The sequence below is a fragment of the Ostrinia furnacalis genome, unplaced genomic scaffold, assembly GCF_004193835.3.
Source record: "Ostrinia furnacalis isolate ACB-3 unplaced genomic scaffold, ASM419383v2 OfSCF1145, whole genome shotgun sequence".
NCBI lineage: Eukaryota > Metazoa > Arthropoda > Insecta > Lepidoptera > Crambidae > Ostrinia > Ostrinia furnacalis.
The window spans coordinates 33,334-60,930 of NW_021131384.1; the positions used below are offsets into that span (position 1 = coordinate 33,334).

Sequence of the window (27,597 nt, forward strand, 5' to 3'; positions counted from 1 at the left end):
TTGGTGAAATAATTTTTAAAATCGGTTCAGTAGCTCCCGAGATTACCCCTTACAATTTATCTATATCTATACTAATATTATAAAGAGGAAAGATTTGTACCTATTTTTGTTTGTATGTTTGTAATGACTCAAAAACCACTGAACGGATTTTGATGAAACTTTACAGTATTATTGTTCATAATCCAGAATAACATATAGGCTATAATTTATGACGATCTGTGACAAACGAAATTTCACGCGTGCGAAGCCGCGGGCGGAAAGCTAGTCAAATATACAAACACACCAACTTTACCTCTTTATAATATTAGTATAGATTAAAATTAAAGGCAAAAATATTTCACTGTTTTTAAAGCGTTTTCGCTGCTATGCTATATTTATTTAATTATTTTATTTATTTAGGACAACCAACAAGACAGACAAATACAAGCAAAGATGTTTACATTTTGTCTTAGGACATTTATTGACAAAAAACGGGGATGTAAATGCGAGTAACTATCTGAATCCTTCGTAGAAACAAAACAAAATTGTGTTTTAATATTAAGTACTTATTAATTCACTTCATAAAAATCGACCAGAGCCAGTTGGAAAAAGTACAGATTAACTAAACTGAATTTAAAAAGTACACAACTCGAGCTATTTCGGCGTCACTTGCATATTGAAAAGCAATTTGAGATGGAATAAAAAAGCAATTTGGTATCAAATGAAAGGTTTAGGTCGGGCGCGGACAAATTGGTGTTTCGGGCACACGAGTATTATTAGGGAAAGGCAACCCTATTAATAAAGGGTGGCTCTATGGCCGTCCCGTCGACTCGGGCAGCGAGGGCAAAATCTGCTTCGCGGCCCAACCATAGGATAAATTATATCACATATGTAATTATTTATTAAGGAATAGAAGGAAGTGTGACGTAGTGCCTTGGTTCTCCTCGAAAAATAAAAACTATACTTTGGTTTCCTACGCAAACATAACACTATAGTACGGCATATATTCGTATACACGGTTCACGACTCTTGACGCGGCGAGGTATTAACAAAAGTATGCTCTCCTCCGGCAGAGCTCGCCGTCGCCGATGCTGAACTTTGCACCCTCGCTTTGTGAACTGCAACTGCAACTTAGCAAATAAATGTAGAGCGTAATTTAAAAGTAAACTTTCACTTGGCTAACATTAACTAGCTTGTTGCTTAGAAACGACCTCTGCTTGACTTCGTTGTTTACTACCTGAGCAAGCAGCCCACACCGCGGCAGACTATGAAGTACAGAGCATTTTGGTCTTTGACCACATTTCTGTACTCGGATACCCAAAGCCAAAATAAATAACTCTATATTAGGGCAATGGGACCCTATTACTAAGACTCCACTGCCCGTCTCTGTCTGTCTGTCACCAGGCTGTATTTCATGAACGGTGATATCTAGATAGTTAAAATTTTCACATGTGATATTTTTCTGTTGCCGCTATAACTGCTAAACCAACAAGCACTAAAAACAGAATAAAATAAAGTGGGGCGTGTTCCATCAAGACATTTTGCTGTTTTTTGCTTGAAAAGCATAATTTCAGGAACAAACTACTCGTATTTTACCTTTAAGTTTGTACGGAAACCTCGGTGCGCAGGTTCGATGCGCACTTGACTGGTTTTCTTTGTAAGGAGCTTTCTTATAAAGTTTGAATGTATTCCTTATTATGTAATCCTGTGAATCATATACCTGACTGCTTAGCACGCTACATTTCGCAGCGTGTTCCACGTTGGCATATTCATGAGTTCCCTAAATTCTGTAATGGCAACCGCAAGTGTGTGTACGGCACATACCCGCCCTGATAAGTTGCCGCATTCCGCCGCCCCGGGCTAATGCCTCGCCGCAGAAACTTCCTCGGCAGGCGGCAGCACGTAGGGAGAAGGTTCAATGTAAGATATACTTATAACAAAACATAGTTCTCGGAAAAATTGACATTGTCATTTATCATTCGGAACTTCGTAGATTTCCCTTGCTTATAGTACAAGAAACATTTACTTTTAACTCGAAGCTCCTTCCCCCGTCGCGTGATAGTAATTTCATTTTAATTCAATATTATAATATATTATATTATATTTCAATATAATACATAATTTCACTCTAAGCCCGCGGTTTGGGACCCACTGGCATGTTCTACATAAGAAAATATAAACGGTCAATATTGTGTATTCGTAGGTAAGTTAAGACTTGTACCACGTGCACGCCTTCTCGGGTTAACACCTAGTTATCCGAGTCTCATGCTGTTTTATGCAAACATTTTCTTGCTCATTCCGTTTACGATCTATACGTGTTTGCTGCTTCACGAGTATTAGCACATGTAGTCGCCACCAAAATGACTAAAGTTTTTGCCCACGTATGCCAAAAGGCAAAATATTTCTATGTTGTTTATAATTAAATTAAACCCTAAACACGAATTAGTTGCGTTAAATCTATTTGCCAAAAACTTGGTTCCATTAATAGGTTGAATAAATCACGGCGGTTTTGCGTTTACATAATAAATTCGGCCTCGGCGGACCTATCAAAGATTCATAGTAATCGAGACACAAAAGCTGATGCAAATTAATTTGTCACTTTCACAAACTGTTGTTTCAATAGAATTATTATTTATTAATACCCTACCTTTGCTGAAGATGGCATTTAGTTAAAAATTTACAATAGGCTAGTTGCCTAAAAAATTTTTTTTAGTCCGTAATGTTTAATATCAAAAAATATTGGACACATATATTTTTATTTGTCAATCTAACAAATAATTACATAGTTATGGTGCGTTGAAGTTGCGCACGACGTCACGACGTGCGGCATTTTTAAGCAAGCGTTGACGTCACGGGCCTCTTCTTATGAACTTTGGCGCGCTTTATCTCTTTAAATTTTCATTAGTTTGAAAAAGTGAAAAATACGTGTAGAGTATTTTTTGATAAGTTAACTGACGGACTAATTAAAACTCTTGCTTTTTGACCCAGGCAACATCCCCATTGTAAATAAACCCGTACTTATTGTTTACTGTATTAGACTTTTTTGTTTAAAAATCTGCTATCGATATCGATTAATATACCTTTTTTGATATAAGTAAAACAAAGGTTAGAAAGTAATTACTACACACACCGGCAGATTTAGAGGAACGGAAAAAAAAGCATCAATATCATCATTATTTTAGGAAAAAAATGCCTAATTATGACATTATTTTTTAATTTAATTCTAAATATGAAAAAACTAATTGCCAACAGTATATTTTTTTAATTATTTTGTTTAAATTACCCCATCAACAGTTTCGTTGAGTGTTTTGAATTGAATGAAGCTTTTGCTAATTTGGATTTCTTTTACGTGAAAGATGTTTTTTTTCTGAGAATTTTGTTGTGTAAGCATTCAGTTACTTATAAGGGTTTATTATGCCCAGCTTAGCACCGTCAGAAATCATTAAGGCAGATGATGTTTACAGCATAGGATATATCTGGGCGAGTCCCTTGCGATAAATACAACAACGAGCCAATTATTTCTTGATATGAAGTTGTATCAACCGTTAAATTTTCTTCTTTATTCATGTTAAACTTTGTTTTTGGATCAATAGGTGTTTTCACACTCTTACAATTACACATTCCAAATTTGGTTAGTATGTTCTGAATGTATTGCTTCTGATCTATACATAGAGTTCCTTGTTTTCTGTTTCTGTACACATGAAAACCCAAACAATATTTTAGTTCTCCCAAATCCTTCATTTCATAATTGGAAAGTAGCTTTTCTTTTATGTGATTTCTAGTTTTCACAGAGCTTGTAAATAAAATTAGGTCATCCACATACACAGCTAAGAAAGTTATGTCTTCTTTTTCTATATTATAGTAAATACAGGGATCAAGTAATGACTGTGTCAAGCCAATTTCTTTTAGTGTATTATCCAATTTCTTATTCCACTGTCTACTGGCTTGCTTTAATCCATAAAGCGATTTCTTTAATAAACATACTTGTGTATTATTTTCTTCAAAGCTTGGTGGTTGTGACATATAAATAGTTTCCTCTACATCACCCTGCAGAAAGGCAGACACGGCGTCCATTTGGTGAATATCCAAATCATATTTCACAGCTAATGCGAACAAATACCGCAGGGATGTATATCTAATTACCGGTGAATATATTTCATTGTAATCCAATCCTCTTCTTTGAGCGCATCCTTTTATGACTAATCTCGCCTTGTATTTTGCTATGTTTCCTTTCTCATCTCTTTTGGTCTTAAAGACCCATTTACAGGATATAGCTTTTTTGCCAGTAGGTAAGTCACATAAAACCCAAGTGTTGTTTTTCATTAGAGATTTATACTCATCCTCCATGGCTTTCTTCCAATGACTAGATTCTGCGCAAGACATTGCTTCTTCAACAGTTGTTGGATCCTGACTTATCGCCAAACATGCATGATTTGAGTCTTCTTCTTCACTAATGGGCTGCCTTCGGCGAGGCCTCAAGTTTATGAATCGGTTCGGAGAGTCAAATGAGCAGTCAGTGCTAGGTTCATAGGTTGTATCTTGTTCAGCTACCTCCACTGTAGAGTCAAAACTCTCGTCGGAGTTAGATGTAGAGCCAGTCTGGTTATCGCAAACAGGGGTAGAGTTTTCTTGAGTGGATGGAATCTGTATATTTTCCGTCAATGGCACAGGTATCTGTAATTTATTATTATTGTTCATACTTTCATTCTTATTATAGAGACAGTCTTCAATAAATGTGACATTTCTGCTTTTTGTAATTTTCTTAGTAATTGGGTTCATTAATCTATATCCTTTAGTATTCTCACAATATCCAAGAAAAATCATTTCTGTGGACTTTGAATCCCATTTTAATCGTTTTTCGTTCGGCACGTGAACCATAGCTTTACAGCCAAATATTCGTAAATGAGAAATATTTGGTTTAATACCTGTCAATTTCTCCAGTGGTGTCACGTAGTCAAGAACTCGAGTCGGAGAACGATTAATTATATGAGCAGCTGTCTCCACTGCCTCTGCCCAATACTGTTTCGGGAGTCCAGCATCGAACAACATGCATCTGGCACGCTCCACGAGAGTGCGGTTCATCCGCTCGGCGAGGCCATTTTGCTCCGGCGTATATGGTGCGGTCGTTTGATGCTTGATACCTGTACCTGCCAAATATATTGACATTTGATTATTAATATATTCCAAGCCATTGTCAGTGCGTAGAATTTTTATTTTACAGTCTAATTGATTTTCCATCTCTTTCTTGTAAATTGCAAAAACTTCTTTAATATTAGTTTTATTTTTTAGAAAATATACTGAAACTTTTCTTGAATAATCATCTATGAAAGTGATGAAGTACCTGGCTCCACCCATAGATGGCGTTTCCATGGGTCCACACAAGTCTGAGTGTATCAGTTCAAGAGGTGCAGTAGCCCTGGAGCCTATATTTTTAAAAGGAAGTCTTGTCTGTTTACCTTTCAAACATGGAATGCAATTATTATTATTACTGTCATTAGTGTTCATTATTTTTACACCCTCTGTACACAATGGCAATTTATTAACATCATTGTAGTTAAGATGTCCCATTCTACGGTGCCATACATCTATATTCTGTTCATGTGAAGTTGACAAATATGCATTTCCTTTGACAGTGTTCAATTTGTACATATTATTAATCAGCCTAGCCGTTGCTACTAATGTTTTTTCTGAATTATATATTTCACAGCCAGCTTCATGAAATATTACTTTACAGCCATTTTTTACTAACTGACTGACAGACAACAAGTTAGTGCTCAATTGTGGAACATATAAAATATCTCTCACCTGTATGTGATTTATCTTGCCATTTTCACCAATCAAATCCAGATTAACATTACCAATCTTCTCCACGGCAACTGATGTATTGTTAGCAACCTTTATATTTTGTATCGGAGGTGCCCGGACATCATACATACAGTCAGGCATGTTAGTCATATGTAAAGATGCTCCAGAATCTACATACCATTCCACACTGTTCATATTTTCATGAGCTGCTGAAAACACTGCTGCAAAACCTTTATTATTATTATTATTCTTCTTTTTGTTATTACAGAACTTACTCATGTGTCCATACTTATTGCAGTTGTAGCAACGGGGGCCTGCTGGTTTATTATGCTGATTGCTGTTATAATTTTGTCGGGGGGTAGATTTGTGCTTTGTATAAAGAACAGAGACATTAGACTCCTTAACTTCTTGCATGAGTTTTGTTTTAATTGAGTCTGTGCTTATCTTTATGCCTGAGCTTTCTAATCCCATGATCATAGGTTTGTATTGTTCCGGCAAACCTGCTAACATCAGCGTGCCCAACCATTCATCATCGACATTAAATCCAATGTTTCTCAATTTGTGAGCGGTGCTTACTATTTTATTGACATATTCTTCTATATTAGAACATCCTTCTAATGTGGTATTGACCAGGTCACGGAGTAACCCCACTTTTCTTGTTAAACCTGAATCTTCAAAAGCGTTTCGTAGATTTTGCCATACTTCTTTGGAAGTTTGAGCATCTTGGACGTGTATATAATTTACCGGGTCCACAAGTAGAATTATCTTGGTCTTTGCTTTGAGATCTAGCTTCGGATTTACCGTTACGCCATCGGCAGGTTCAACGCATTCCCACAACTCTTCGTGTTGTAAAAATGTCTGTACTGCAAATTTCCATGTACAGTAATTCTCTCGCCCCAATAATTTGTCTATTTGGACGTTATTCATAGCCATTTTACGTCGGAGCAAATTCAAAAATTGCTTTGTAATGATGGCTACCTAAAAATCAGAGAGAACACTTCGCGGAACTAAAACTTTTTACTAACGGAGTTTCACTATTATTGATTTTAACGTATCATAGGCCCATAACCTGATATAAGTAAAACAAAGGTTAGAAAGTAATTACTAGTTTNGTACCTGGCTCCACCCATAGATGGCGTTTCCATGGGTCCACACAAGTCTGAGTGTATCAGTTCAAGAGGTGCAGTAGCCCTGGAGCCTATATTTTTAAAAGGAAGTCTTGTCTGTTTACCTTTCAAACATGGAATGCAATTATTATTATTACTGTCATTAGTGTTCATTATTTTTACACCCTCTGTACACAATGGCAATTTATTAACATCATTGTAGTTAAGATGTCCCATTCTACGGTGCCATACATCTATATTCTGTTCATGTGAAGTTGACAAATATGCATTTCCTTTGACAGTGTTCAATTTGTACATATTATTAATCAGCCTAGCCGTTGCTACTAATGTTTTTTCTGAATTATATATTTCACAGCCAGCTTCATGAAATATTACTTTACAGCCATTTTTTACTAACTGACTGACAGACAACAAGTTAGTGCTCAATTGTGGAACATATAAAATATCTCTCACCTGTATGTGATTTATCTTGCCATTTTCACCAATCAAATCCAGATTAACATTACCAATCTTCTCCACGGCAACTGATGTATTGTTAGCAACCTTTATATTTTGTATCGGAGGTGCCCGGACATCATACATACAGTCAGGCATGTTAGTCATATGTAAAGATGCTCCAGAATCTACATACCATTCCACACTGTTCATATTTTCATGAGCTGCTGAAAACACTGCTGCAAAACCTTTATTATTATTATTATTCTTCTTTTTGTTATTACAGAACTTACTCATGTGTCCATACTTATTGCAGTTGTAGCAACGGGGGCCTGCTGGTTTATTATGCTGATTGCTGTTATAATTTTGTCGGGGGGTAGATTTGTGCTTTGTATAAAGAACAGAGACATTAGACTCCTTAACTTCTTGCATGAGTTTTGTTTTAATTGAGTCTGTGCTTATCTTTATGCCTGAGCTTTCTAATCCCATGATCATAGGTTTGTATTGTTCCGGCAAACCTGCTAACATCAGCGTGCCCAACCATTCATCATCGACATTAAATCCAATGTTTCTCAATTTGTGAGCGGTGCTTACTATTTTATTGACATATTCTTCTATATTAGAACATCCTTCTAATGTGGTATTGACCAGGTCACGGAGTAACCCCACTTTTCTTGTTAAACCTGAATCTTCAAAAGCGTTTCGTAGATTTTGCCATACTTCTTTGGAAGTTTGAGCATCTTGGACGTGTATATAATTTACCGGGTCCACAAGTAGAATTATCTTGGTCTTTGCTTTGAGATCTAGCTTCGGATTTACCGTTACGCCATCGGCAGGTTCAACGCATTCCCACAACTCTTCGTGTTGTAAAAATGTCTGTACTGCAAATTTCCATGTACAGTAATTCTCTCGCCCCAATAATTTGTCTATTTGGACGTTATTCATAGCCATTTTACGTCGGAGCAAATTCAAAAATTGCTTTGTAATGATGGCTACCTAAAAATCAGAGAGAACACTTCGCGGAACTAAAACTTTTTACTAACGGAGTTTCACTATTATTGATTTTAACGTATCATAGGCCCATAACCTGATATAAGTAAAACAAAGGTTAGAAAGTAATTACTAGTTTATATTGTAAATGGAAAAAGTACAAATCAACTGAATTTACGTTATCGAGAATGACATAAGATATTAGTTCATAAAAAGGGCGCTAGAGGCGAGCGAGTCGTCCAATAACAAAACGCTTCGACGTTTTGTTTCTTTACACGCAGGTTTATGTTCATATTCCAATAATTCATGCATACAATTTGTTTGTAATGTGCGATAATCGAACCCGCAACCTCCGGAATAGTAGTCCGTTTCGAAACACTACACCAAGCGGCCGACTAAAATGCAAGTGGAGTTCTTAGAATCGTTTTCTAGTATTTTTTTATCCACAACGAGGAAGCTCTGAATGAAGTAATACGTTATAAGTTGGATACATAATAAAATTAATTTTCTTTGTTTTTTTTCGTCTTACTTCTTGTTATTATTTTTTTTCTTTCATCTTCTCATATTTTATTTCTTTTTATCCTTTTTTTGTCTTATTCTTCATTCATTTATTCTGTCTGTATTTCATCTTGTTTTTACTATTTTTATTCTTCTTATCTTTCTTCTTATCATAAAGATATTAAATATCAAGAAGAAGAAACAAGAAAAAGTAAAAGAAAACGAAGAAAAAAGAAAATAATAATATACAGAAGATAAAAGAAGAAGAAATAAGACAAAAAAAAACAAGAAATGAAGACAGAAGAAGATAATAATAATAATGAAAAGAACCATGGGAAAAAGAATAAGAATAGAAGACGAAGGAGAAAAGACAATAAAATTAGAAGAAAAAGACGAATACGATGTCACGAATAATAGTTCCAATAGTCTAAATGACAAAATTTCAATTATTTGTCCGTCAGACAGATATTAGAAAATATTAAACTCATATTTTTTATTTTCTTTCATAATTAAATAATAACAGTCCTTCATCGAGTTGAAATGGCGCGTTACGTCACGCTTGAGTAGATTTTTTACTCAAAAGTGACGTCACACGACATTTCAACTCAATATAATACTGTAATTATTAGATTATGAAAAAAAAATGTCTCCAAAATATTTTTATTATCTGTCTGACGGACTGAATAGAATTTCGATTTCATTACCCAGTCAACATCCCTATTAGTGCCACGTTGGACAACCTTATGACATTTACAGCAGGGCGCTACTATCAATACTTTTAGATTTTAGGAAAGTATTGGCATTGGCAAATGCACAAGTGTGCATGCCATAAAAAACAGACTTAAAAAATATCTGTATGGTATGTATTATCTGTGTCAGTGTCAACTTTCTAACTTGTTAAAAGAAATGGTGGCCATCAAAAAAATGGTGGACATCAAATTTTTCGTATCAATTTTCTCGTTAATTATTCGTCGCATTTGGTTTATCATAATATATTTGTGAGGTACATTTGAGGTACTAAATAATGGTAAATATAAGAAAACCATAACTTACCTGTTTCGTCCAATTTCAGCATACACCCGCCAACCTGATATCAGGTTGGCGGCTCATTTTGTAATTTAAATTGTTCCCGTATTAGGGAAGTACAAAATTAATAACTAAAGGTACATAAAGGTACACCTCAGGTATTAAAAATTCATATTTATATTATTCATTTCTGTGACCATACACCCGCCATTCTGACGTTCACCAAATTTTGAGAATCACTGGCCTGTTGACAAGTCGAGCGATAAGGTGATAGTAGTCGAGCATCGAACTGCAGACAGCAACCATTGTCATGATGGTGAATACGACAATGACATCATACCGCGATGAGCTAGAACTACTTAAGTAGGTTCCAATTCTATTGTGATAATAAGTACCTAGTTCATCTAGCTACTACACGGCAAAGTACATAATTATAAAGGCCTCATGATGGTGGATTCCAGTCAAATGGGTGACAAAAAATGTAGTGTCAATAGAGAATCTCGTAACATTTTAAATGCTATGCGTCGGTGTTAATAATACAAGTTTCCATTACATTCCATTTCTATAAAAGTTTATTGGTTAATTGTGCAAGCGATTAAATTATCTTTAACTATGTAAGGTGTCTGTGAATGTGAATAAAATTCAATTACAACTTAGGAGACAATATTTTGTCTTTCGACCGTTTTTTCCATAATTTGGCTTGCCAACGGACACGAACATAACTAGAATGTCATCGACCATCTCGGCTGACCTTCGTGGTGGCCGATTAATTCCCCAATCCAAGATCAAGTCAATAGGTTGCGGCGGCCTTGCGGGGTGACGTAACGCCGCCTGCCATCCTCGGCGCGCGCGACTACACTACCGACCGAGCGTGAGCGCGCGCACCCGTAAACAAACATTTAAAATTCGAACGATCTTCTTTTTAAATTTTTAAATTAATTTCCTTAATCCCCTTTACGTGTCATTTAATTTTGTGCCAGTGTCGTGTATCGATGTGAATGTGATATTGTCATGTGATACCGATGTGTGCTGCTGTCACTGGAGACTGATTGATTGGAAAACAAACGACGATCGGTCTGCTACACAATACAGTCGCGGTATGTTGTTTTTCTTTGTTTTTAATCTTCATGCATGTAGGTAGAAGGTACCTTTTTAAAGATAAGTGTTTTCGTTGATAATGGAAAAAAACAAGGAATCAACCGAATAAAATTGCAGCATAATCAGCCCACTGACTAAACAACGTCACTAATTATGATCTTGGCTAACTTTATAATAAGTACATCTAAAGTCACGAGTTTTTGTCCAACAAAATATAAAATGAACAAATTTTGTCAGTTAAGCATACACATAACGAGTCTATTAAATATTTAAACGGATCACAGACTCGATATTTTGCGTCTTGTTTCCATAATTTAAACAAAATTCGATAAAAAAACTTCATTATTTATACAGGCGGCCACAAAATAGAATTAATTAATGTTAAAATAGTTCGATGACCTCACCTTGGTCCTGTTAGAACGTCTGATAGTGTTTAAAACTTTGTGTTTTTATGTCAGACCACAGATAGTCAGACTTCAATTGTGTGTAGAGTCACAAGCCTTATTAAGGTTTCGATGTGGGTTTTTGTACAACTTGTTATTTTATTGAAATTTTACCTGCATTCAAATAAAAACAAACCAAGTGTCCCTTTGCAGTAATAATTGGGTTATTTAAGTAGGTATGGCAATTAAAAAACGTAGAGCACTTTTCAAATGCTGCGAAGAAAAGCTTATAAATGAGGAAAAGAACGCTAATAATTACAATCATTTAATTTTGAAAGATACTCACTTTTAACTTTCATGCTGACTTGGAACCTAAATCAAATCAATCAGAAGCCATTTACTAATAAACAAAGACGTGTACATTGTTGTTTGTCAATCAATACAGATGAATACGTGCGCAGAATTGCCACTACGAGCTATTGTTTTAATTCCCAATCAATGAACGCAACACCGATAGCAGATGCACTCGCGTGCGCTGTACACAGTATGCAAATGTACGGTGGACAGCACACTAAACTATCCATATTTGTTGTAAAATAGGACATATTACGACTACATAAAGCGCAGTGTTTAGGTTGATGTATCTGTTTATTATATGTGTGTGGAATTTAAATGTCAATAGCAAGTGCAGTCGGCCCATGGCAGATGGTGCATGCTCAAAGTTTACCTGTAGGGAATTTATTTTGTTAGTACGTGCCTGTATACCTGTCTAGGTATAAATGTCGTGACCTTCAAGCTCTTTTTAACTTCTTTAACGATTGCAGATCCTGAACAATTTTTAATCCTGGTGTCAGACTAATAAGCCACAGACAAAAAAAAAACGTGTATAACATTCTCATAGAAATAGAAATAATCAAAACTTAACCAAGTGTGGTCCATGATCGCATAAAAATATTTTTAAAGAGTGACATCTCATTTGACATTCTAACAGAAACCTTTTAACGGTTGCTTGAATTTTAACCAGATGAGTCGTTTTATGATACTGCCAAAACACAAAAGACGGAATACCGTTGTCCTGACCGTAGATCGAAATTGATGAATCATCTATAGAAAATTTTGGAAGTAATGTGACGAAAACATTCGATAAACTCTTAACTTTATAACACTTTCGTTCGTTCGTTCGTTTTAGCCGAAAACGTCCACTGCTGGACAAAGGCCTCCCCAACTTGTTTACAACACTAATGTCCCGTTTAATTCCGCAGCTTCCATGAAAATTAAGATATTGCTTAAATCTTCATTTATATTCAATAGCATGTGTATAGCATTCATTGACTGGACTATAGGTAGATACATAAGAAAGCTAAATAGTTACGTTTTGCCTTTGCCTAACCAGTGCCTGTCACTATATTTGAAGAGTGAAGAAATTCAAAACGTGTTATCAGATTTTATCCTGGGCCTAGGCCCATCATATGATTATCTAGATAATCATACATGACAATATACCTACTGCTTAATACCATAAAATAAAGGGATTGTCACACTGGTTGCGGTCAGGTCAAAGTAAACTCAGCCCATATATTGTATGTTTACTTTGAGCTGACCGCAGACCGCATGCAGTGAGGCAAGTTCTTAAACACAACAACAATCTATCCAAGGTTAATTTTCTTCCAAATGTCAAACAGAGCCAATTAGAAAATCCTAAACAGACAATATAAATTCATGGTTTCAACTGCCTGTGCCTAATTTATAATTGTCAAGTGCTCATCAGGAAGAGTCCTCTCCGTTCTGTAATAAAGCTTCAGAGGAGGTCACAAGGTTGAATTTTAATTGGACAGTTGTAAAAGCTCTACATTGAAGAGTCTCGCAGAGACTCCGGGACTTTTAATAGTTGTAAAATTAGCTGAACTTGAGTACCCGCTTAAGTCTAGAGTCTAGACTCTAGCTAGAGTCTCCACAGACTACAAATTTCTTGTCTGCCGATAGTTTGCTTGGCTTCTAATTTATATAAGAAATGCCTATGTCAAATCAGTGTAATTTGCATACTTTCATACTTGTTCATACTGATTATAAGTCCGATTAAAAACATATCGACCAAAAAAGTCTGTAGCTGTTTGCGGGGAGTCTTAAAGAGATGGTATGGTTCGGGAACCTTGCTCTTTTGTGGTAGGTACGGGCACGCTTTATGTGTTGTACTTATGTATGCAGTTTTATTTTATTATCTATACAACCTGGTTTTATTATCTATGCAAATATTTTCGTGGGATTTCTGTGGTTTGAGTTAGTCGTGATTAAGCTATTTGCGTTTCCTTATCTTCCTAGATCAGACTCAGAACACGCACAGATATTATCACTGGTATAGTGTGCTGTACGAGTACAACACACCCATTAAAATAAATAATCATATAAGTTTGTTCACTAGGAATCGCGTGTTTAATGCTATCATTTCACCAAGCCAAATGATTAATTAAAATTTATTTAGAGATAAAATATGAGAGAAACCCACTCGTAGTTTATTCTTGTCTCAGTGCGTATATGCAGCGAGAATGCGGTTTTCCATATAAGATCACTTCGGCCGATGTACATTTAACTTTCTGACTTTGACACCTTTCTAGAAATTTTACAACTTGGCACTAGGAGAAAAACTTGAATTTCATGTTTCTTAAGCTGCTTAGCATTATCTTAAACTCGTCCTAAAGTAAACAGGTATATTTTGTGATATTTTAAATTAACTCGACATTAACTCTACTTAAGCATTTAAACTGTACAAAATCAGTAAATAAATGGGAAATACTTAGGTACTAGTTTTATAAATAAAAAAGTATTAATATTTCTTTATAGCCTCGCTTTACATAGAGCCGTGCCCTTAACGACACAGTTCACCGCGCTTCCAAAGCGGCTAAAGGTGATCTCGAATAGGCCAAGGCCATAGAAATGGCTCGCATTACTAAAGACCGCTTTATTCAGGCTGCTGGTATACATGATCGTTCATAAAAGCTTCAGTATGATTTGATACTCATACGTACCAGAAGCCATTAGCAAGTACTCATAAATCTTGAATATGTACCTAACGGTATATTACTATCTTGTGTCATCTTACATTGATCAGGCTTGGAAGAGAGATATACCTATAATGATGCAATGTTCGAAATTCACAGGTTTTAAGAGAAACATTAACTATCTTCTATCTTAATTATAAAAAATATTAATTACTTTCACTTTCATCATCATCATCATCATCATCATCATCATTTCAGCCATAGGACGTCCACTGCTGAACATAAGCTTCCCCCAATAATTTCCATAATGGCTGATTGGTAGCGGCCTGCATTCGGCGCCTTCCTGCTACCTTTATGAGGTCGTCGGCGGTTTCACTCATCAACTACGAACTAATTTAAATTGCTACAAACATATGAGTACCAATATAGATGTAATAATGAAGACAAAAATCTTTCTCTTTATCAACATTGACTGTAAAACCTAGCTTTAGAAACTTTAAAGGCCAATGTGTAACCCACTTAATTTTAAGCTGCATGTATCAGACAATGTATGTTTCTTTAAGAAAGATAAATAAATAAAAGAAAATAGTGATAGTGGCTCTATAGCATCGCTTTATGTGGAGTGTTGCCCTTAATGGCACAGTTCGCTGCCGGTTCCAAAGGGTGAAGTCCTGAATGGGCCAAGGTTATGAAAATGGCTGAAGCTCTATAGAACTAATCGTATAAGCTGTAAGACGCTTTATTAAGCTTGCTTTCACAAAAGGATGGGTGAGCAGAGTCAAATTATACGTGTAACGAGCGTAGGTGTGGATATATTAGGTACGTGTTAGGGGTATAAATCGAATACTGTGGCTTATCTATGTCGACATCTATATTTATAAAAGCGTAAGGTCACTGACTGATTGACTGACTGACTCACTAACTCATCACGAAATCTCAGAAACTACAAGTGCTAGTTTCAAATTTTACATGGAGGTTTGGCATTGGGGGTTCCTTTTAGAACGTAGGTGCTCACTAAGACAGGATTTTGCAAAATTCAACCTCTAAGGGGGTAAAACGGGATCCACGCGTACGAAGTCGCGGGCGGCCGCCACTTTATTAAATTATAATTTCATGACAATAGGTGTAATTTTTTTTTTCACGAATCAAAGAATTAAAAATCAGTCATTAAAATACATGGGGTCAACGATATTCATGAAATTCATGAAATAATTACCTAATTAACTTACCAAAAAACAGAACTTATTTTTTTCTGTTGATAAAAAAATAATAGACCATATTTCTGTTACATATTATTACTTATAAGTAACAAAGAGAATCACGAGTGATATTAAAAGGATTCGGTTTTATCAAAACCTACTTAATTCTTTAAGGGAAAGGGAATAATATTCCAAAAGGGAAAAGCAAATCGAATCTACAACTTAATGGTTACTAACAGGAAGTTTATGATATGTTCTCTCCACACTTAATAAGTTAATACCCATTAATGTCTATCCATAACTTAAATCGATACATGGATACAGTATCCCTCAGGTCCCATGAAATCGAGTGGAATTAATTCAGGCCAAATATAGCACATCCCATAGTAACCTCGGAAGTCGGAGCTAACGGTGGTGCGTGCATGGTGTTCTGCAAGCGTTAATTAAAACCGTTAATTATGCTCCATTGACTAACCCCTAACTTTCTTGGGACTTAATGTGCAATGTTAAGTAGCTAAAAGCTGTAAAGATGTTAAGCCGTGACACCTTTTGTTAAGGTTGACACTGCAAAAACAAAATGGCATCGTGTTCGCAATAATAAATGCATTTTTGGTTTCTTGTTTTATGTATTGTTTCGGAGCAAGAGCTTTTTTTCTCAATAAATGAAAAGTGATGTTGTGAAATTAAAATTAAAACTAGGAGTCGTTATGTGTTGCAATTTTTCAGCTACTCTTGATTCAGTATTGCAGGTAATTATTAACAATTTTAAGATTTCAAGAGAGTCTGAGTGATAACTGATTATCCTTAGATGAAAACTATTGATATAACATTTTCATGTTACCTTATTTTCGAAAATCCATTGACATTAATTTCGCCTTGCTGTTGCAAGAGTACCTACACCTAGGTTGCAACAACGCATCGTGTGCATGTATCATCATAATATTTGAAGATGCAGAGTTATTTTAAACATAATAACACAACCTCTTGAGTGTTTGATGATACTGTACTGCGCATTGTAATTGAAACTTTATAAATAGCCCTATAAACTGTATTTATTAATACTAGCATGTGCCCGGGGCTTTGTCCATCTTTATTCCGTCTAACACAAAAAGTATTTAAACGTGCGGGTTCCCCTTCCAAAAACCAGGATAAAAACTATTCTATTTTTTTCCCTGGGTAACTATCAAATTATTGCTGATTTAGGCGGAGATTAACATACATTCATCCATCCATTAAAGGTAGAAGGAAGGCGCTGGATGCAGGCCGCTACCAAGCCAGCCATTATGGAAATCAATGGGGAGGCCTTTGTTCAGCAGTGGACGTCTTATGACTGAAATGATGATGATGATTCATCCATCCATCCTCAGAAACTTTCATATTTTATATTGAGTAGGATTTTCAATTGACGGGTTTGGTTATAATGTGTGTTACGTCGACATACCCTTTGTTCTTGCCCCGCAGCGCGGAATGGGAATGGAACCGTGGACTTGAACTCGTGGGATAGTTCATGAGTTCACTCCACTCACTCGGAACAATAAATTTCGATACCCTCATGTTTACTTTCTATTTATAAACACGGTGTACTTATAGTACTCATTATGACAAAACAAGATTTATTAAATAATACTCGTAGTTACTAGTGTGGTACTAGAGTTCTCTCTAGTAAGCAAGAATGCATTAGTGGCTAACCATCAACCAAGAACCATATTCGTATAGTAAGTTGTTTGGTTAGAATGAAGACTTATGATGCCTTTAACAAATATATTTTAAACTGATATAGCGAAAGGTCACGACGAAAAATTTTTTTCGTCGTAAGATATTATACATAATCATACTAGCGACCGCCCATCACTTCGTAAGCGTTCATCCCGTTTTACACCTTTAGGGGTGGAGTTTCGTAAAATCCGTTGCTAGTGAGCACCTACGTTCTAAAAGGAACCCCATGCAAAATTTGAGACTCCTAGCACTATAGTAGCTTCTGAGATTTCGTCATGAGTGAGGCAGTCAATCAGTGACCTTTCGCTTTTATAGATTTTCGGTATATGTATTGTGAATATTGTGCCTTTCATGTGATATTGTGATCTAAAGGTCACCCCAATAAAAGGTAACCTGCGTAGGCTGAACACCTGGCCTATTTTCAAACACTAAACATTCCAATCACACAATCTACGCCAAATTAATCTGTTATTAGTATGCAAGCCTCGCTCGCCGCCCGACGTCACTCATTATGTGCGATTGTGCCGTAGATTTGTCATTATAGTGTTTGTGAGGTCATTGAATCTTTCATAAACAGTACCTACCTACCTAAGTAATCATAGTAGGGTATTATTAGAGTTCTACGCATTCTTTAAGAATAAAACCCCACATTTCTAATTAGGTAGTTTGTCTTTCTGACCGGTTGCCATTGATACAAGTAAGCGACTTCTTCAGGGGCGTTATAGCTTTATACCGCTCTGTCAGCGCCGTATCAATTATACATCCCGGGCTACAGGACCAGGGCCGATATTTTTCGAGTTAGGTAATTAGACAATAGAAAACTGCCTAGAAAAGTTTTATGATTTTTTAAGTATCCTTTTTAGAAAAGGGGCCCCTTGATCTAATGACCTTTTTAGATAAGGCCCCCAAAAATGTTTGATAAATGGCCCGTCTAAGGCACGCTACCTACCTACGCTACTAGACTTCGTAGTAAAATTGTTGAGTAGCTAATAGGGATATGTTTCACTCACCCGAAGTCCTTAACCACTAGCTGTCTTCCTTATGAATCATGATAATAATTACTTGTATTATTTCTTTCAGAATCTGGCATGACATCTTACTGGGAAACATGACGAGAAAATTCCTCTTTTGTTTTCCCCTGCGGGCAGGAAATATTGTTTTTGGATACATTGTTATTGTAAGTTACCACGTTATTACGAGTAACTAAGATAAATGTAATTATTTGGGTAAAAGTAATACTGAGTGGTTTATACGAGCATACATTTGAATATTTGTGATATTGCTAAACCAGTTGTGGAAGGCGTTGCCAAGCTTCAAGTTCTAAGTCACCAAAAAAACATAATACAAGTAACACTGCATGGCTATCTCTTTTCAACCGACTTCAAAAAAGGAGGAGGTTCTCAATTCGACCCGTATGTTTTTTTTTTCTATGTTTGTTACGCGATAACTCCGCCAATTATGAACCGATTTGAACAAATCTTTTTTCGGCGTATAGGTAATACCTCAAGGGTGGTCCCATTTAAATTTGATAATAGAAAAAACAACCCCCAAGGGTGGAAAATTGGGGATGAACTTTTTATACGCAATATCTCCGCCGATTATTAATCAATTTGAACGATTATTTTTTTGTTGAATAGGTATTATCAAAAGGGTGGTTTCATGCGAATTTGAAGAAAATATTTCACCCCCAAGGGTGGAAAATTGGGGATGAACTTTTTTATACGCAATATTTTTAATTTTTAGTTTTTTTTTTGTGTTCACGCATTTGAAGTCGGTTTTATTTTTTAAAAAAGTTAATTATTTTTTAAAGTTAAATAATTAATTTTACTCGTAATCATAGTTGTTACTTAGGAGTTATTAATTTCTTAAAAGTCGCATCTCAAACTATTTTACGTATTTACCTAAACAAGCACTTGGCTGGCGCAAAACCAATAAATTTTCATAATCTCCACAGACGATATGCATAGCGGTGATCGGCTACAACCTATACGAGCTAGGTCTCACTCTCATCTCGCACGAGAACGAGCATGACGACCGCTTCAGAAACTTCGAGAACCTCGAAAGCATCTTCGGGACCTCGAAGACCGAGCTGGTCCGGACCGTCAGCATGGCGTACAGCATCAGCTACATCAGTATAGGACTCGCGCTATTACTGTTTGCTGTTTTATTCACTTGCGGTGCTTATAAGGTGAGACCATTCATTTTAATAGGTACCTACTTACATTAGATTAATTTTTTCGACCTCTAACGTATCAGGGAAATACACAGTTGGGAAAGTGGGAAACCAACACAGACGCTCCTGAAAAAAATAGTAATACTTGCCTCCTCCGTTGCTAACATCCTGAATAGTGATTAGAAGACACATGAAACAACCTAGAAGAGGGAAGTAAAATAATAAGAGAGGCAAATAAAAAACATCTATTCTAAAACCTCATTTTTATAGTAGCGAAATAAAAAAGTGAATTTCTATTATTAATTACTAACAACAAAACGCTTTCTAGGATGCAAAAACTAAACGTGAATCGTCTACACGTTCCAATGTACGCATTACGCACAAATGTCCCATTGCTTATTTTGAAAAAAGAAAGAAAGAAAGAGAAATATTTTTATTTAGTCCAATTATTATTTGTTATTGTGTTTAAGCAAAATAATGGTAAATCCAATCAATAGGCCATTAAATACCAAAATAGTCAGTTTTGAATTAAGCTGTAAGATTTTATAAAAGATCAAGACAAACGACAGGAGAAATAACAATACCGCAAATGGAACGTTCAAACGTCAAACTGACAGTTTAAATGTCAAGGTTGGTTGTTGACCAACTGCACCACAGATATGGATTAGAGAACTGCACAGATTGTGGTTGTTGTGTTGTGATTGTTGCGTTCGCAGCAGATTTCTTAATTTCGTGGTTTCATAATAATTTATTTAACGACTCGACATTGTTTAAGGATTAATAACGTTAATAGATTTTGTTAAGATGAGTATTCGATGTGTAAAATGTAGTGTACGACTATCAAGTCGAATTAAACGACACCGTTTATCAGATGAAACGGAGCAAACATTGGAGAGCGCCAGGAAATGGTTGCATCCTCAGGTTGTAAGTATACCTTTTAACCTATACCTAAAACGTCTACCTACTTCAATGACGAAAAGTTGTATTTACCTACTTAGTCTTATTACTGTGTTTTCATTACCGAATCAAACTGACTTGTCCCGATAAGGCGAATATTTTTATTATGTTACTAGCTGGCCCGGCGAACTTTGTACCGCCCAGTCAATAATGTATGACATGACATGTCAATTACCGTGAACGGCATTGAAAATACCTGAGTTACTTAAAATATTCTTTTCTGAAGTTCATTCATTCAGTCCAGTAGTTTCAGTACCTATTCAATGAAAATACAATTATAAATCTTTTCTCTTTAAAATATTAGTGTAGACATGATTGAGCAACAGTCATAAACTATACATACGAATCATTAATAAACAATTTAATTTCTTTTAGTTGGCGGGTGAAGAATATCTATGCCATGCATGCTACTGTCATATGTGGGAACGAATAAACCAAGACAGTGCACAACCACTGTCTGCAACGATGGGACTCAACGTGTGTGTTATATGTAGCAAGTCAATTTTGGGAATAAGGAGTCGCAAGCTCCTGGGAACAGAGAAGTCCAAACGAGGAAGAATTGTTGCTTATACTATTGCAGAATGGATTCACCCTCGTGAGGTAACTACGTAACATTGATTGTAATAATGATAGCTTTCATAGAAATCATTTTTCTAGTTTTTGGGCATTCCAAAATGGAGAAATCTATATTTACAGTTAGTTAGTATAGCCCATTTTTAAATAAAATAAATATTTATCTCTATTTTTTTTTACTTTTGTGGTATTTGCATACAACAATCAATACACAGAATCAAAAGGAGTCTTTAAACAAGCAAAATCTGGTTCTAGTTCTAGTATTAAAATAGATGATATTATAACATTATTGTTTCAGCTACAACCATCCGATGGAGTGTGCATACCATGCTGGTTACGAGCAAAGCGAGCCACAAATAAAAGTCAACAAAATAATCGAGCAGAAGTAGTGCAAGAGAGATCATCTAACACAGCAACTGCAAGTCCTACTTCACTATCACTTGAAGCACCCAAACTATTGGCTCACATAAAATTCTAAATCATATTCTTTGTCTTACTACCGATTTGTGTTCATAATAATCTCTCTTCATAATTTTATTTTTCATACTTTTTTTATTCATACATTTTTATTACTACCATCGGAGCTCATAACAGTTAGTAATCATAATTTTTTTATTAATACTGTTACTACCAAGAACCATTTAAATACATAATTTTTATTTTCAGATCTTTTTTCTTCATAACATTCATTGATCATATTGTTTTCATTAATAATGTTGTTACTAAGAACATACTTCAACTCATAATGTTGTTGTTCAGAATAATTTACTTTATAACAGACATACTCGTATCTTTAAAAAAAATCATATATAATTTAATAGAGTAGATAAGCATGCAGAGCATGCAGCATGAAAGCAAGCATGCAGCATGCATTGGTATCTCCTCGTCTCCGGCGCTGCGGGATGTGCAGCCCTTCCGCCCTTGCGTAACGAGGCTCAGGCACCCACGCTTGCTTCCGCAGCTTCGGCTTTTTGGATCGCCATCGGCGCCTTCGGCGCCTCGGCGACCAGCCTCAGCCGCTCCAGCTCACCCGGGCGCCTGAGCCTCGTTACAGCGGGCGAGGGCTGCCCTCCCTCCGCGCCTCCGGCTTTTAAATTACACTCTAGGGGTAGGGCAGACAAGACTACGTGGAGTCGGTTTTGCAGCGATTCGTTTCTGTCACGTTAGTTTTGTGGCACAAAATATTGCCTGTTTTGGACCATTTCAAATTAATTTAATGTTAAAATACGATTTAATACGAATATAGACATCATGATTTTCAATAATATGGATAAATACACTTATGAGTAATAAATTTATGAAAATAAATATTAGGATACATCACATTTATGAATATTATAGTTATTTATTCGAATGATTATGAGTTTCGATCATTAGTATAGAAAAATATATGAAAACAAATATTAGTAAAAACTAAGTGTATGATTAGTGATATTATGAATATCAATGATTATGTTTTTAAATAAGTAGGTTTTAATTTTTTTATGAAGAATGATCATTATGGAATCAAATTGTATGAGAAATATTTTCGGACCTCCAATGATAGGAATTGAAAAGTTATGTAAGAAAATGCGCTACCGCTGCCAACACTAAACGGTGCTTATTTCTGAACTGTAACCAAAATCAGGAAAAACGTCAAGTTCCCGATTCAGTCAGGAGAAGAGTGTTGACTGATTTTAATTTTTACATTCCAACAAGTGCCAGGATCTGCACATATCACCTGAGTAGCAATTTATATAAAGATTTGAATACAGCTGAAAACGCTATGTCAACATTCACTGCTGAATATGTGGAAGATATGGTGTTTCTTCTTCGTGAAGTCAAACAATTGGACTTCACGCATGCTGAAGACATCGATGATCACCTATTCAAATATTGGTTTGGAAGAACTAAACAAGAATATAATGAAATAATCTCACAATTCCCACGACTTAATGATTTAAAAATTAAATTAGGACTAAATGCACTGCTCTGTAAAATGAAAACAGGAGACAGTACTGAACGCATGTCAGCACTTTTCCAAATACCAAATCGGACATTAGGTGGCTATATGAATCGCGCAAGAGAAATCCTTCTTCAGGATTACATTCCAGGTTATTCAGGGTTAGCCCACATTTCAAGAATGATTAATGTTCTAAATAAAATGACTGAGTAGGTAATTATGTAATGTTTTTTATTTAACACCCTAATGGCCTTGCTGCATGATGCAGAGGCATGCAATACATATTCATCATCACATTATTATCAACTAGTCGCTCTATGAAATGTTCTAGTGTTCACCCTTTCATGAACCTTACGTACATTTTACACGTAGTAATATTATACCTACCTACCATTCGATTCGTAAGAACGTTACTACATTACATAGAAATGCTCTAGTCTAAACTCACCTTTAGGATTGAAACTAGGGCATGTAATATCGGAAGGTTTTCAATTCCGATATTGAATTCCGATATTAGATCTCAATATCGGAATTCCGATATTAATATCGGAATTGAGTTCATGTGCTATAAAATTAATATTTGGTTATATTCGTAAGAATTCTGGATTGTTTACAATAAAATAATGATTGTAATCAAAATCTTTAATTTGGTACAAAACAGCACTTCATAAAATTGAAGTTTTAAAACCATTTTTACGTTATGGGTATCCATTTCATTTGGTTTTTTATGTGACAAGAGGCAAACGAGCAGACGGATCACCTGATAATGAATGGTTACTGATAATGAGCTTATATGGACTAGCAAATAATTAAAGTGTTTTTGTAAAATCACAGGTATCAAACAAACTTTTACTCCTTCATTATATTACCCTGTTTTAAGTTGGCGGAACGAATTTTAGAGTCATTCAAATCACGTGCTACAAAAATTGTAGAGAGTGGTAAAAAACTTGAATATGCTTGTAATTTGTTCCTTTTTGATTATCGATGTACAACTCACAAAACCACGGGCCATCATCATCATCATGTCAGCCATAGGACGTCCACTGCTGAACACAGGCTCCGATAATGATATTCACAATGGCCGGTTGGTGGCGGCCTGCATCCAGCGCCTTCCTGCTACCTTTATGAGGTCGTCGGTCCTCCTTGTGGTTATGAGTCCTACGCTGCGCTTTCCGGTACGTGGCCTCCACTTCAGAACCTTGCTGCCTCATCGTCCGTCTGTTTTGCGTACTAAGGCAGAACAGTTGGAAGACCTTATCACAATGCTCGAAGACCTTAATCAAGTTTCCCAACAGGTAGGCCTTCGGATGAAAATGGAAAAAACGAAGCTTATGTCGGATGTCCATGTTGCTCCTTACCCAGTTTCGGTTAGGAGCTCGATTCTCGAGATTGTTGACAAGTAAGTATATGTCTATCTCGGACTCGGACAAACGATCAGCTAGGTAGTTAGATGCAATTTCGAGAAAAAGGTAAATCGTCTAATACGAAGACAAGTCTTCAATTAGTGTGTGTTACCAGTGATGATGTACGGCTCGAAAACGTGGCCTTTGAATATAGGGCACAATGTGCTATGGAGAGGGATAAGCTTGGTGTTTCTTTACGAGATCTAATCAGAAATGAGGAGCTCCGTAAACTAACTAAGGTCGCTGACATAGCCCGACGGATTAGCAAGCTGAAGTGGCAATGGGCAGGGCACATAGTAGTTAGTACCTACGCAGAACTGACGGTCCATAGTCCAGTAAAATTAATGTTTGAAAGGGAGTTGAGATGTCGTTCTTTGTTGACCAAGTACCTACGGCAAATGCTAAAATTGATTTAGAACAAGTTAAATTAACCATAAATAGTAAAGATATTAAAATATTTGCAGTGGAACAAAAAGTGATGGTGAGAGACATGAGAAAATCATTGGTCTTTGCCAATCATGTACTTTGGGCTTTGTGGCAGGTTGTGGCGAGTTTAAACGCTTTGTTTAAAATCTCAATTAAAACTTTTATCTGATTCCGATATTACGATATTGGGTCGCTCAATATCGGAATTGAAATATCGGATCTCGCAGTCCGAGATTCCGAGATTCCGATATTCATGCCCTAATTGAAACTATTGATCGCATGTAGGTAAGTTGTTTTAGGTTTTTATATCAATTTATTTTAAAAGTGAAGCGTTTTTGTGTCGCGTCGAGCGTTTTTATCATAAAAATAATATGATCATACTACCAATTACTTAATACAAAAAGTTCGTTAGATTTTTTAACTTACGACCAATTATAAAAATAGTATCCGCAAACTTTTTTATGTTTCGTAATCTCACAAATATCAAAACTAATGGATATGGGTACAGTAGTGCCACTTTCTTAGATGATTGAAGTTTTTAACAAAGCTTTTATAATGTAAGCTGATTGAAATAAAATGACTTCTTATTTCTACTATTTTCTTACGACAATGAACTGCTTCTGATCAATACTATTGTGCTTTAATAGCATTTATTTATAACGGGAGTTTATTGAGACACTTCCTTTTGTCTCTCACATAATACAGGTCTTTAGGCATGAGTAGAGCAATGAGTCATGTTGCAAGCTAAGAGTTTCTTTTAGTGTTGCCTAAAACGCACTTTTTAAATACAGATTTTCGTCTTTTTACCCGACTGTGCCAGAAGGAGGGTTATGTTTTTAGCTGTGAACACAATTTTGTCGTGGTGAACTTCCTAATGCCTTCTGTTAGTAGTTGATTAAGTAGTCCTACTAACTACTTACGTGTTTGAATAATTGTTTGTCCCTAAATGCTTAGGTTGGTACCTCTACTGTAACTAGTTACATTATGTCAAATCGATCTGCCCCAATAAGAACTTTCCTATTTTCCCATCACGAATCAATGTGTCGTGTTTACGCAACACGGAATCGAAGTGCACAATGAACTTGTAAAAAACCACCAAACCATACTGACCACTTATAGTTGCGCAACTAAACCATTATGAGATAACGTCCGCATCATACGAACGTACCGGAAAATTGCCACAAAAAAATTGAGTAGGGTGACCACCAAGCACACTACGGAGAGACTCGACTTAACGCACGCACTCGATTAGGACACACTTGTCTTTTTTAGCTGCAGCCCTTTTATATAATTTAAGGAGAGGAGAAGAAAAATTACTACATCATTGGTTCACATAGACACAGGCCTAGTCCTAACGTATTCACAACAACAAGTTAAGTCATCAAATTATTTAGTCTAAATTACTGTATTTTATATTATCCTCATCATCATTTAACAGCTGATGACAATCAGTGGATTGTGTCTGGAAGCAGTGGCTTAACTTAGACCTCCCTAGCCACTATCTCTTTTTCTGAAATACAACAGTAGAGCTACGTAAATCAATATTTTTAATGTAAATCTGCTGTCCCAATTGTACGTAAATCAAATTATTTTTGGATGAATGTGAGACTATCACAGCATTATGTCCGCCTATCAACAACCGCATGGCCGCCCTACGCAACTGACAACCCACAATCTGATTGCAGGCCAACCAGTGCTTAGTGAGCACTTTCTTCGTGTACAGTTTCTTCCACCTGTTCTTCAGCGTGGCGCTGATCGTGTGGGAGGCGCTGTCCGCCGGCTGGATACAGCTGGGGCTCATTGCACTCTTTGATTGTAAGTATAGTGTGTTACTGGCATTAGGTTGAAAGTTTTAATTACTATTCATTATTAAATCATGGTCTTGATGGATGACAACTTTTTTAAAAGGATTAATTAGCGTTTAACCGCAACTTTTCTTACATGAATTGGGTTTTCATTGAAAATATGAAGACGAAATTTTTTAAAAGAAGTGTTGGTATGTGAGTAACCAAAATAACTAACTGGTAACTCCTAGCTCTCCGTATCGACTTTTATAGAAGCGCATTAAACATACGATTGACTACTATTTATTGTAATTTACATGCAATAAATGACAATAGCCCTAGGGTAAAGATGTCTTACTGGACGACTCGAGGCCGGGAACGCGGGTTCGAGCCCCGCCCCCACTGGACTATTGTGGTGAACTCGCTCGTAACACAAGCATTTTAACCCCTCGTGGGTTAGATTTATTATATTCTTAAAAAAAGCTTGATAGCAATACCTTTTATTTTTGCAGTTCTCCTGATAGTTTGCCTGTTCAGCGTAAAGTATCTCATGGAGGCGATCCGCACTGGCCACATCTACAGCCGCCCCGGGGAAGTGCTCTACAAGTATTGACATTAATAAGATACACGTTATAGAACAATAAGAGAGACATCTTCTTAAAATTTAAGCAACTAACGCCCGTATTCACAAACATTACTATGAGGTCTCACAGTGCGCGTAGACGCACACACACATACGCAGTGGCGGGGCAAGACCTAAATTTGATGTGGGCAAGACAGATTTCGCGAGGCCTTGTTCTGTGGCGACCTGAAGACGGATTTTATGAAATAATAAAAAAAACGGGTCAATGGTTCATTGACAGTTTCTGATTTCTTGATTCAGTGATTATTTTTAAAGGAATTTTGCGCCAAAGAATAATGTTTGTCACTTAAAACCGTGTTGTTGCTTAATTTTGTGTCTGATTATGGCTGAATTTGTTTGGAAAAAAACAATTTTTTATCTACATTGTTTAGCTATCAATAATTTATATTTAATAGTCAATGTTTCAAAATTTTTGATGCGCGAGGCCCCTTGTTCCGCGAGGCC

General features: G+C 36.1%; 1 protein-coding gene across 3 annotated transcripts; it reads left to right on the forward strand.

The window, feature by feature from the left end:
* Positions 1 to 10,547: 10,547 nt before the first annotated feature.
* LOC114351466 (uncharacterized) lies at positions 10,548 to 27,174 on the forward strand. Of its 3 annotated transcripts, XM_028302705.1 has the most exons (7): positions 10,548 to 10,957; positions 18,333 to 18,429; positions 19,207 to 19,440; positions 20,758 to 20,982; positions 21,254 to 21,373; positions 26,412 to 26,541; positions 27,023 to 27,174. In XM_028302705.1, the coding sequence occupies exons 2-7, from the start codon at positions 18,361 to 18,363 to the stop codon at positions 27,121 to 27,123; spliced, it is 879 nt and encodes a 292-aa protein (XP_028158506.1). In that variant the 5' UTR covers positions 10,548 to 10,957; positions 18,333 to 18,360; the 3' UTR covers positions 27,124 to 27,174. The 3 variants fall into 3 exon arrangements, with proteins under 3 accessions (XP_028158506.1, XP_028158508.1, XP_028158507.1); XM_028302707.1 differs by lacking the exons at positions 20,758 to 20,982; positions 21,254 to 21,373 and having other exon boundaries at positions 10,556 to 10,957; XM_028302706.1 differs by lacking the exons at positions 10,548 to 10,957; positions 18,333 to 18,429; positions 19,207 to 19,440 and adding an exon at positions 20,088 to 20,349.
* Positions 27,175 to 27,597: the final 423 nt, after the last annotated feature.